This window comes from Puma concolor, chromosome A3 (genome assembly GCF_028749965.1).
Source record: "Puma concolor isolate L17-30 chromosome A3, mPumCon1.1.hap2, whole genome shotgun sequence".
Classification (NCBI taxonomy): Eukaryota; Metazoa; Chordata; class Mammalia; order Carnivora; family Felidae; genus Puma; species Puma concolor.
The window spans coordinates 36,357,158-36,369,684 of NC_141669.1; the positions used below are offsets into that span (position 1 = coordinate 36,357,158).

General features: G+C 42.8%; 2 protein-coding genes and 1 non-coding gene across 5 annotated transcripts in view; 2 read left to right on the top strand and 1 right to left on the bottom strand.

Annotated features, from left to right (window-relative positions):
- Window positions 1-231: 231 nt before the first annotated feature.
- Window positions 232-335, top strand: LOC112864425 (U6 spliceosomal RNA). The gene has a single exon (XR_003223971.1). It is a non-coding gene; the product is annotated as a U6 spliceosomal RNA (small nuclear RNA).
- Window positions 336-3,562: 3,227 nt separating this feature from the next.
- Window positions 3,563-4,600, bottom strand: MTLN (mitoregulin). 2 transcript variants are annotated; one of them, XM_086700539.1, is made up of 2 exons: window positions 4,262-4,600; window positions 3,563-3,660 (listed from the first exon to the last, which is right to left on the bottom strand). In XM_086700539.1, exon 1 carries the CDS (start codon window positions 4,560-4,562, stop codon window positions 4,392-4,394), a length of 171 nt encoding a protein of 56 aa, XP_086556665.1. In that variant the 5' UTR covers window positions 4,563-4,600; the 3' UTR covers window positions 3,563-3,660; window positions 4,262-4,391. The 2 variants fall into 2 exon arrangements, with proteins under 2 accessions (XP_086556665.1, XP_086556663.1); XM_086700537.1 differs by having other exon boundaries at window positions 3,563-3,663; window positions 4,246-4,600.
- Window positions 4,601-5,741: 1,141 nt separating this feature from the next.
- The window catches only part of LOC112864150 (two pore channel protein 2-like), a 63,244-nt gene continuing 56,458 nt past the window's right edge, over window positions 5,742-12,527 (top strand). Inside the window, exons 1-3 of one of the 2 annotated variants that reach the window (XM_086700531.1) lie at window positions 5,742-5,982; window positions 8,202-8,360; window positions 9,176-9,335. The gene's annotated coding sequence lies outside the window, so the exon portion shown is untranslated. The remainder of the gene's footprint in view (window positions 5,983-8,201; window positions 8,361-9,175; window positions 9,336-12,527) is intronic. The other variant, XM_086700530.1, reaches the window with a different exon arrangement.

The window sequence follows — 12,527 nt, forward strand, 5'->3', positions numbered from 1 at the left end:
GAAGGGAAACAAAAATAATATAAAAACAGGGAGGGGGACAACACAGAAGAGACTCATAAATATGGAGAACAAACAGAGGGTTACTGGAGGGGTTGTGGGAGGGGGGGTGGGCTAAATGGGTAAGGGGCACTAAGGAATCTACTCCTGAAATCATTGTTGCACTATATGCTAACTAATTTGGATGTAAATTAAAAAAAATAAAAAATTAAATTAAAAAAAAGATTTGTAACAGTGCTCACGTGGGCAGCTCGTATACTAAAACTGAAACCGTAAGGAGATTAGTATAGCCTCTGTGCAAGGATGACAGGCAAATTCCTGAAGCGTTCTATATTTAAAAACATTTTTTTTAATGTTTATTTATTTTTGAGAGAGAGAGTGAGAGACTAAGCACAAGCAGGGGAGGGGCAGAGAGAGGGAGGCATAGAATCCGAAGCAGGCTCCAGGATCTGAGCTGTCAGCACAGAGCCAGACGCAGGGCTCAAACCCGAGAACTGTTGAGATCAGGACCTGAGCCAAAGTTAGACGCTTAACCAACTGAGCCACCCAGGTGCCCCCTGAAGCGTTCTGTGTGAAAACAAACAAACAAAAAAACAGGTTTATAAGAACAAATGAGAAAGGAGTGCTATTGTAAGAGGTAAGCAAAATCCATCATTTATGAAATCCTTATTTAAATATGCATGTATAAATTAGAAAAAAAATATTGTAGATCAGATCTATAAGGATTTCCATATTTTAAATGGAAAAGTTGCAGTCATGAATATGGTATAATTCTATGTTGGTAAAAATAAACAAATAAACCCCCTACATGTATGTATATGTATGAGCGATGAGGAAGGATGCAAAAAAGCTGATTACTCTTGTTCATCTCAAGTGGAAAGATGACTGATTTTATCCATTTTGTACTATATTCAGAGTTATAACCATTTATTCCTTTAAGTCCTGGATCAGCATCATCAACATCATCTAGGAGCTTGTTAGAAATGCATATTCTCAAAAAAGAAAAAATGCATGTTCTCGGGCCCCATCACAGACCTACAGAATCAGAACCTATGTTTTAATAATACCTCAGTGTTTCATGTGCGCTTTCAAGGTTGAGAAATACTATTTCAATAGTATTTAGTGTGCTATAAGGGATGAGAGTACTCAGCTGCCTTCTTTTTCCTTAATTTACATTTCTTTTGATTTTTGATGCTCAGCAGTCACATTAACAGTCTTTGCTTTTCTCTTGCCATTATGAAAATCAAGGTAACCTAAAACAAGAAAGGTTGGTAGGAAGGTTGCCAAAAGCAAAGCAAAGCATGATGACTATTTCTCCTGAGAACAAGCTAGTTTGTAAAACTCATTATGATTTCCTTCCAACTCTGTTAAAATGAATGTTAACTTTGTATTGCTACCTTACAGGAGACACTGAAAACGTATTCAATGGCTTTTGAGAGGCTCATTATGTACAGTTAGCAGAACTAAGTAGTTAGGGACCTGCTAATGAGAGATTACAGCAGAGGACAGAGCAAATTGTCTATTTCAGGATCTTAAGACAATCCACCTCAAATAAAAGTGTCAAATATTTATGAGCACCTTGGTGCAAAGCACTGGTTAGACCTGTGGCACAAGATGTTTAAGGCACTGGCCTCAAAGAGCTTATGAGCTAGGGTGGTGGACTAGAATCATGAAGCTGTACCAACTACCAAAGATTGTCATGGAAGTGCCACCTGGCATGCAGAATTCCCTGCCAAGTGAACTGTACACATGGGATTTGAGTTCTCGAGGAAGATCACCAGTGAAAACACCCACTAGACACTTGAAAGGGTGAAGCTGGAAATAAAAGGATCAGGTAGGATAGAAATACCTTAGAGAGGGTTCTGCTTGGATGTGTCCATTAAGCCTGGGGACTGGCTTGGTAATCAAAGGGAAAGGATAGAGCAGAGGCCCAAGGATTGAAATTTCAGGAACTTGGAAAAGGAAGCAGTAGTAAAAGTTTGGAAACGTGGGTAATTTTATGTTATTAGGGAAGTATGGCAAGAATAATTTCCAGGGAGAAACTGGCATTATCAAATACTCTGGAGGTGAAAATTAAAAATTCATAAATGGCCATTCGATAACAATGGCTCTGGAGCATGCAGAGGGCAGACTCCAGGAGTTTTTTTTTTAACGTTTATTTATTTTTGAGACAGAGAGAGACAGAGCATGAATGGGGGAGGGGCAGAGAGAGAGGGAGACACAGAATCCGAAGCAGGCTCTAGGCTCTGAGCCATCAGCCCAGAGCCCGACGCGGGGCTCAAACTCATGGACCGCGAGATCGTGACCTGAGTTGAAGTCAGACGCTTAACCGACTGAGCCACCCAGGCGCCCCAAGACTCCAGGAGTTTAATGGGCAAAGCATTTAGGAAGTGATAGTGGGCCATTTTTTCTAATTAGCAAATGATGGGGCCAACCAAAGATTTTTTTCCAAAGTCAAGATCTGTGCAGGTTTGTAAAAAGAATTTGGAAAGCAGGGAGAGACTGCAGATGCTAGAAATACACTGTGTCCTAGAGAACAAGTAAGGGGGCTGGGAGATGCAGAATCCAACGGAGGCCAAAGAGGAGTCAGCCTTGGAAGGGATGTGTGCATCTTCTCTTGTGAGAAAGGAAAAGCCAATGAGATAAAGCCTCCAAACCAGTGGTTTTGAACCACTGCTGGGCATCACAATCACTTGGCGAGCTTTAAAAATCCTAATGCTCAGGCATACCCCAAACTACATAAATGGAAATCTGTGGCATGCTGATATTTTTAAGGCTTTCTAGATGATTATATTGTGCAGCCCTTTTGAAAACCACTGCCCTTCAACAGAGCTATTGAGAGGAAGAACAATGAGGGAATTCTAGCCTAATGGCCTCTATCTTCTATGTGGTTGAGAAGCAAACTGCAGGCCAGATGGGATAAGCTCTAAGAACCAACATTTTAGTCTTTGTGTTCACAGAAGGAAAATAAGAGTTGGAAGTAATAAAGCATGATGGCTCCAGTAAAATGGAACAAAAAAATAAAAAATAAAAGCTTTGTGTGGAAACTTGTTTGAATTTTCTTATGTTAATGTGCTGAGACACAAAATTAATCTTTGTAAGAATGAGCAAGGACAGTGTTATAGAAAACACCTCTTACAAATTAAAAATAGACAAGGCCTTAGTCACTCTTGATTTTTGGATAACAGTTGGAATTTATCACTAAGCTCTAGTCAAGAGGGGTTTTCCTTTAATGTATATAACATAGTAACACATAAATGAAGTGTTTACCAATAAAAATTGGAGTATGTTGTCACTCTCATAAGTGCAAAAGTCTTACATACATCATCCTTAACTCGGTTATGTTTACACAGTCCCTTGCTTTACTGCACAAAGGGCAAAAGGACTCCTAATGGTCCCTGGGCCAACTCTCCTTTGCAGTTGTACCAAGGAATTGCCATATACTCCTTAAAAAAGATTATCTGCTCAAAACACTAACAGATGAGTTTGGAGAATCCCGATCTTTTGATGCAGTGAACTGCTTGCCAGGCAAGATACTCCTTTTCCTTGTGATAAAAGATTCAAAGAGGTTTAAAATTTTTTTTTATTTTGAAAATAAAATTGACTCATAAAGTGCAAGGAGAAATTAGATCTGTCCAGTGTTCTGTATCCATCTTCGACACACTGCTGGAAACAAGAGAAAAACAATTAGAAATATATAATCGTTAACTTAAAATTGTCTTGTGGAGTTAAACTATGAACTATGAGATCTGATGTTACAGGTAAGAAAATTTGCATAGCTCTGATGAAAAAGCTACCACTAGATGCAAGGCTCCTAACTTCCAGGCCAGTGCTCTTTCCACTTTACCAGGCTGCTAAGAACCAAAGAATTCAGACTGGAGATTACAAAACATGAATGCAAAGATATACCAAGATCTACCAAGGATACTATCGAAAAGAATGACATGGGGGAAAGGAGGTGGCCGGAATACCCCCACGATCCGTTTTCTTTTTTCCTTTCCTTCTTTCCAGTATCTTACTTTCCAGAAGTGTAATGTCAAGGTGCAACGATACTGCACGTGGTAAGGCATGCCCACTAAAGGTACGCAGTGAACTGAACTACGACACCACAGTGTACGTTTTTTGGGGGAAAAGAAAACCTCCTCTCTCTGGTGTCTGTGGGAGAGAGTCACCTCCTGTAAGGTATCCACAGGCGCGCCTGCCCCACGATATCCGCCCGTCCCTGACATCTCCGCTTAGTCTCCGTACCGTCAGTACCGCTCACCGACTCCATCAAGAGCAAGGCGCTGCACAGTGTGTACGGAGACCGTAGGTCACGTGTCGGAGCCCCGCCGGAGGCCCCGCCAGCGCAAGGCGAGGTGGGCGCGCGGGCGCGCGCGGGCGCGCGCGGGGTCTCAGGCCAAGTCCAGCTTCTTCTGAGTCACCGCCAGCTTGTCCTGCAGCCTCCGCTTCCTCCAGTCCAGGTAGCGCCTCCGCAGCCGGTTCGCCTGCCAGCCCACGAGCACTCCAGACGCGAAGGCCACCAGCACAGACAGCTGCAGCGTCCGCTCGGACACATTCGCCATGGCAGCCGGCGGCGTGCAGCCTGACCTACGGCGCGGCGGCGGGGTCAAACGGGCGGAGCGCAGGGTGGTGCGTGCGCAGCGCGCCCTGCGGCGCCTTCGCTCAAAACTCACGACTTCTGGCTCGCCTTCTCTAGTTTGGCCGGCCTGTGGGTGTCCCCTCCTTACCTCCTCGGGCCTTCTACGGTAGTTATTGTTTGGCGTTAGTCAGATAAGTCAGATATTGTCTTGCCTTATTAGCTAACTTTGATGGTGTGTCTTTCCAAACTTATTGTAAGCCCAACACCTCTTTGTATTTTCTCTAGGTGGGGGAATGCGAGCCGCATACGTAACACTCAATTAACTGGTAACGCATTAAAAAAGAAAAAGAAAGAGATGAAAATTATTTTAATAATATGATTTGTTTAGCCCAATATATACAGGATGTTATCATTTCAACCTGTAATCAACATAAAAATTATTAATGAGATATTTTTTGTACTCAGTCTTTGAAATTTGATGTAGATGTTGTAATTAACAGCGCACCTCAATTTGAACGCTAAAGTTTCAGGGGAAATACTTGGTCAGTATCCAGATTTCATAAAAGTTAGTTGAAAAAGATATATATAGTCAGGTTGTTCCAAAGACACATAAAAATTTCTCCAATAACTGAGTTGAGTATCAGTTTTTAAATTTAATTAAAAATTTAAAAAAATGTTTATTTATTTTTGAAAGACAGTGAGCACAAGCTGCGGAAGGATAGAGGGAGAGAGGGAGACACAGAATCTGAAGCAGGCTCCAGGCTCTGAGCTTTTAGCACAGAGCCCATAGTGGAGCTCAAACCCATAAACTATGAGATCATGACCTGAGCCGAAGCCGGATGCTTAACTGACTGAACCACCCAGAGGCCCCTAAATTCATTAAATTTTTAAAGAAGTTCAAAGTTGACTTCTTCTGTCACACTAGTCACATGTGTATTGGACAGCGAGTTCTAGAGGGCCCTGCTATGCCAGAACTAGTAGTGGGTCAGAATTGCTGGCATGGTGAAAAAATTCTAATGATAGAAGTCGTTCTGGTGGACAGACCCTAAGGTGACCCCCAATGCCTTTGTGTAATTTCTTCTCAAGTGTGGCACCTGTGACTTGCTTCTACCTAACAGAATAAAGCAAAGGTGCTGGGATGTCACTCCTGGGATTCCTTTATGGTGTATAACACTTCTTTTTAACAGACCGATGACTCTCCTTACCAGTTTGATGATGAATGTGAACATGTTGAAGAAGCTCATATAGCAAAGGACTGCAGGTGGCCTCTAGGAACAACAGGATCCCCCCAGCCCCTAGCTGGCAAAAAGATGGAGCCTTCAGTTGTACAGCCCAAGGAAATTAACCGCCCTGTCAACCTGAATAAGCTTGGAAGCAGGATCTTCCCCGGTTCTACCCCCAAAGTAAGAACACACCCTGGCTGACATCTTGATTGTAGACTTTTCGAGAACCCAACAGAGGACCCATGTGGCTGGGCTCCTAACCCATGGAAAGTTGATATTATAAATGTGTGTTGTTTTAAGTCGCTAGGTTTGGGGTAATTTGTTACACAGCAATAGAAAACTAACGCGGTCAGGAAAGGGAGACCAGTCTGTGGAGCCTGAACTCGTTAGATTGGGGCTGGACTGACCTCACGTCTCTATTGATAACCAGCAAGTGGACTTTCATACCGGAGGCAGAACACATCTTGGCAGAGAGATGTTAAAGACAGTATTGGGTCCAATGTGAACTCACATCTGCCATGCTTAATGTTCATTTATTTGGCAAATATGTATGGAATGCTGCAGGAGGCATTGGGAATGTGGAAGTGGCTACAGCACGACTTCCCTCAGCTTAGTGCAGGGTGAAAGATGGGGAAAAAATTAAGACACATTATGATGAATTGGAATATTTAGTAAGTATGTAGCTGAGACTTAAAAAAAGAAAACCTTTAGGGGCGCCTGGGTGGCGCAGTCGGTTAAGCGTCCGACTTCAGCCAGGTCACCATCTCGCGGTCCATGAGTTCGAGCCCCGCGTCGGACTTTGGGCTGATGGCTCAGAGCCTGGAGCCTGTTTCCGATTCTGTGTCTCCCTCTCTCTCTGCCCCTCCCCCGTTCATGCTCTGTCTCTCTCTGTCCCAAAAATAAAAAAAAAATAAACGTTGAAAAAAAGAAAACCTTCAGAAAGACTCTTTCTCTTTATAGTCCATCCAATCTGTCAACCAGTTCTGTTGGTCATATTTTCAAAATATGGCCAGAATTCAACCACTTCTCACCACGTCTCCCTTCACTGCTACCATTTGTTTCAAGCTGACGTCATCTCCTACCTAAGTTGCTGCAATAGCTCTCATCAGGTTTCTGTGCTTCTGTTGCTTTCCACCACATTCTATTCTCAGTGAAACAGCCAGAGCGAACCTTGGAGATCAGAAGTCGGATCATCTCCCTCTTCTGCTCAAACTGTGCAGTGGCCAAAGCCCTGGCAGTGGTCCCCAGAGCTCTCTGCATGATCAGTTCCTACCCATCCCTTCCCCATCACCCGTGTGCTCATTGTTTCTTGTGCTCGCCCCGGCATACTCCTACCTAAGAATATTTGCATGGACAGTCCCCCTGCCTGACACGCTCTTCTCCCAGATGCCTGCATAACTAACTTCCTCACCCCTTTTAGGTTCTTGTCAACTGCCACCTTCTCAACAAGGCCTACGTGACTATTTAAAAATCACAATCCAAATCCCCCCCCACCGCCCCAGCCCTCCCGATCTCCTTTTCCCCACTCTATTCTCCACCTCCACAGTATTTATAGCCTTCCACCTACTGTAGGATTTATAGTATCCATTTGTATGTATTATACTTATTGTTTATTGCCTGTCTCCAGCTACAGTGTAAGCTATTCAAGGGGAAGGATTTTTGTCTCAGTTGTATACTGGTGGATCTCAAGTGCCCGCAGTAGGGGCTGGCACCTAACAGTCAGTAAATATTTGGAGTGGATGACAGCAGGGAGTGGTCAGGGGAGTCTTATGGGTGTGTGGCTGAACTGAATCTTGAAAGATGAGTAGGAAAATCAGGAGAAATGAGATTTCTCTGGATCGCAGTTTTCTCGTTGTAAAATAGTTTGGTGTGATTCAGTAGCTCTAAGATATTTTTAAACCAAGTTTTGGCAGCCTGAAGTTGTGTACTTGGGCCACTGGTATTATTGCAAATTTGAACCTCGCTTGGAATTCTTACCTCATCCCTAAGTGGCCTGTGGGCTAAAAATAAACCAGATCATGTGCACATGTATGCTGCAGCAGGCCTTGAATATGGGAAAACCTTAGGTGGATAGAGCTGGGAGAGACCGTAGAAATGCCCTTAATTTTGCAGGAGGAAACACTGGCCAGACGGGAGAATAGAACTGCTGGGAAGAAGGCAGGGGTGTAAGGCTTTAAATCCCTCTTAAAGAGTCAGTGTGTCCCTGGCTTGAGACTGTATTTTTCCCCCAGGGTGCATTATTTCAATGGGGCATTTTTGTAGACTTGATTATGGTCAGCCAGCTTTGAGGTGATGATTACATTTGGATTCACAGGTGGAATAGTCAAGTGTAATGAGTTAATTGATTACATGACTTTTTTTTTAAGTTTGTTTATTATTTGTTTGTTTGTTTGTTTAAGAGCGGACACAAGCAGAGGAGTGGGGAAGAATCTGAGGCAGGCTCCACACTGTCAGCACAGAGCCTGATGCAGGGTTCGATCTCACAACTGTGAGATCATGACCTGAGCTGAAATCAAGAGTCAGACGTGTAACCGACTGAACCACCCAGGTACCCCTGTGTGAGTGTCTTTTGAATGATACATTAACTGCCATTGTTGAGTTTGCTGTTTGAAGTGCTTGGCAAGGGAAAAGATTTTGTCATTTACAGTATTAGACCTTTATTGCTTATAAATTTATTTAAAGTATATAAATGGAATTGATTTCCTCTGCAACTCTAGGACCCTATGCAACAAAGCAGTCATTTTATACCCTAAAGCCTCCATAAAGGGTGGAACTTTGCCATGATTAACATGGCGCATTCATATCAGTAGGTCCTTGAGTTCTGGGCCCGTAGAACTCAGGCTGGGCCTGTTCCCCTGAGCCACAAACACACAGCCCTCTGTGTCAGTTTAAACTTTTTTTTTTTAATTAAAAAAATTTTTTTTATTATTTATTTTTGAGACAGAGGGTGAGTGGGGGAAGGGGCAGAGAGAAAGGGGGACACAGAATCTGAAGCAGGCTCCAGGCCCTGAGATGTCAGCACAGAGCCCGATGTGGGGCTCGAACTCACAAACCGCGAGATCATGACCTGAGCTGAAGTCAGATGCTTAACCCACTAAGCCACCCGTGCGCCCCAACCCCGTGTGTCAGTTTTAACTGCCGGATCCTTTGTGTCCCATTCTCTTCCCTTGAGTTTTGGGAAGTGGGAAGAAAAATTCTTCCTGCCTCCACCAGTATACATTCTAAGAGCCTGGGACTTAGGGGAGGTAGGCATGCAAAGTAAATACACCTGATTGTGTGATTGTCAAGTGTGAACCATTTCCTCCCTGGTGCGTAAGCAAGAATGAAAGCGATGCCGTGGCAAAGGCTGAGCCTTGATCCTTGTCTTTGGCAGGAGCTATAACGCGCTTCTTCAAGTCTGCCTCGGTGGTTTCTAATTCTGGAGACGTGCACAGTAGAATGGTCTCCCACAATCCTTTCAGAAAGAACAGGAAAAACCTTCTGTATTCTTCTTCTGTAAAGAAGACACCAGCCTATCTCCTCATAATTCTGAGGTAAAATGGTCATCTATAATTCACTCATTATTCTACTAAGTATTTGCTCAGTGCATACCATATGCCAGATATTTATTGCTACATATTCCATGCTACATATTCCATTCCAATGTCAAGGACCTACTGTCTAGGAGGAAGAATGACAACAATCAAATCTTCACACAAATAAATATAGCCTTACAAACACTGACGAGTGCTTAGATGAAAAAGTACTGTGCACCATGCTTGCGGGAACACATTAGAGCCTAACTGGGTTTGGGAGGATGGGAGTTGTCAAGAAAGGTTTCCTATGGGCTTTGCAGTTAGGACCTGACGTGAGACACACAAGTAGGAATGGGAGGGAGAGTTCTTCTCTTGACCAGGAGGATGCACTCGTGAGGCTTTTGAGGCTGCAAAAAGCTGACTCAGTGGGAACTGGAGGGGCAGGAGCGGAAGAGAGGTAGGAAAAGTAGATAGGACTTGCAGGCCATGTCAAGGGCTTTGGACTTTATTCAGAGGGAAGTAGGCCACCATTTTTGTGAGCAGGGGAGTTACAGGGCTCTGTTTGCATATTAATAAAAGTAATCTGATTTCTGTTGGAGAATGGATTTGAAAGTGCCACAGATGGACGTAGGGAAACTGGTTAGGAAACTATTCCAGTAGTGTAGACAAGAGACAGTGGCAGTATAGTGTATAGGAGTGGATGTTAGGCATACTTGAGGTTGACACTTTTTTCTTGCAGTACTTTAGAGATGTTCCATTGTCGGTACTGTAATAGCATTGTCTGGGGACCATTGGTAGCCATACTTGTGGGGAGCACAGCATAACAAATACACTAGTCAACTCACTATGTTGTACACCTGAAGCTAATGTAACATTGCGTGTCAACTTCATTAAAAAAAAAAAATGAAAAACAAAATGAATGGGGCACCTGGGTGGGTGACTCAGTCGGTTGAGCCTCAGACTCTTGATTTAGGCTCAGGTCATGATCTCACAGTCGTGAGATCAAGCCTCACGTTAGGCTCTGTGCTGAGCGTGGAGCCTGCTTAAATTCTCTCTCACCCTCTCCCTTTGCCCGGTCCTGCTTGCACACACGTGCACTCACTCAAAAAAAAAAAAAAAGAAAGAAAAGAAAAAGAAGAAAAAAAGATGTTCCATTGCCTTCTGGCTTGCTTAATTTTGGAAACAAAGTCTTTATCTGTATATAATGAGTCTTTTTTCCCCTCTGGCTGCTTTTAAGACTATCAAGAAGTTTTAGCAATTCAGTTATGATGTATTTTGTATAGCTTTAAAAAGTTTATTCTGTTTGGAATGTGTTGAGTCTCTTGAATCTGTGGGATTAATAGTTTTCACCAAATTTAGAAAACTTTTGGCCATTTTTTCTTCAAATAGTTTTATGCCTCCTTTTTTTCTTTTCAATGTTTATTTATTTTTGGGACAGAGAGAGACAGAGCATGAACGGGGGAGGGGCAGAGAGAGAGGGAGACACAGAATCGGAAACAGGCTCCAGGCTCTGAGCCATCAGCCCAGAGCCCGACGCGGGGCTCGAACTCCCGGACCGCGAGATCGTAACCTGGCTGAAGTCGGACGCTTAACCGGCTGCGCCACCCAGGCGCCCCCCCTCCTTTTTTTCTTGGGACACACAGAGTTCAGGGATTGGTGGATTTTCAAAAGCAGTAATGTTTAAGGATTTTTTTTTTTTTTAACTTTTAACTGTGAAAGCAAGTGATTCATTGATGACTGGCTAACTTGCAGATGTTTTTCCATTGAAAGGAGGCTCTTGCCAATTGGCTGTTTTTTCAGAAGTGTAACTGCTGGGATGAAGTTGTTATGGGTTGATCAGGATGAATTTAAAGCCGGTTATAGTAGTTATTCATTGTTGTGGTCAGATAATTTTTTTGTAGGAGGATAGAAATTTTTTTCCCTCAGTCTCTCTTTTTAATCTTCCATCCGGTAGAATTGCAGGAAATACCCTAGGAATTAGGCAGAGTTCTACCAGTGTTATTGATTCTTCTTGAAGATGAGGTTTCATTTCCAGAAGTCTGATGATCAGTTGAGTATCAATCAACATGTTTTCATCTCGTTTTGTCTTTGATTGATGTGCATTTGCGATTCTGGACAACAGACATTGAACAACTATGAGACAAACAAGAATAATTAAGAATATTATGAGATGGGACTGGAAAGCACATAGAAACCATGACCCAGTATTTCTCAGGCCTAAAGACAAATCCAACAACTTCCTGAGTCTACCTTGAGTAGCCAGGTTGCCTTTTTCCTTAAGTTAGGTGATGGATTGTTCCATCCCACCTCTGGAACAAAATCTAGGTAAAGATGGAGTATTAGTAATAGTGCGAACTCCAAGGTTATTCTATTATCCATAACTAACTACTTGAGCTCTAAGGGCTGGACTCATTAATTGTGTCAGCCAAAGCGAGGTTCTAATTGTTGATGGTCACCTCAAGTTGGCCAAATTTTATAGGCAGGATCACAATCCCTAGGAGGCTATTTACAAAATACTATTTATACCTCCAGGAAAAATAATAAATTGCTACTTTAGAGTGTTACAACAAAGAATAGCATTTGAGGAGGAAAAGGTAACAGTATTTCATAATTAGTTAATTAAATAGCAGAAAAATAATAGATGATCTCAGTTAGAAGTAAGCACTGTCCTGCATGTGGTACCATCAGATTTTACAGTTCCAGTATAAGATCTGGAGATGTGTCTATTGGGTTAGCTAAGGCTGAATTTGCTCTGAGACAAATAGGATATGCCTTAACTACTGGGTCAAAAGACAGGTTAATAATAGGCCATGGATCTTTGATATGCGCTGTGTGTTAACAGCTTTAGATGTCAGCTCACCTTTCCTTTCATGTATATATGAAAAGAAAGCTTTATGGTAATCTGGGAGATGCAGTTCAGGTGATTGTAGATGAAAGTTGTGAGACCACAGCAAGTCTTTTCCATCTCTGCTTTTTCCATTCCATGAAGGAGATTCCAAAGGGTTTGATTTAGGCAAATGGTATCAAGTCCTTGCTATTTCAGAAAAGTTTGGTACGCATTGCACACGATACCCAGTTAGTCTCAGAAATCCTTCTTACTGTCTTCTGGTGGTTGGTTGTGGGTAATTTTGATGAATTTGCAATCTTTTCTTAGATACTGTCCTTCCGTCAGCTGATATGTCTTGGCACGTCAGTGGGCAGATACTTAAA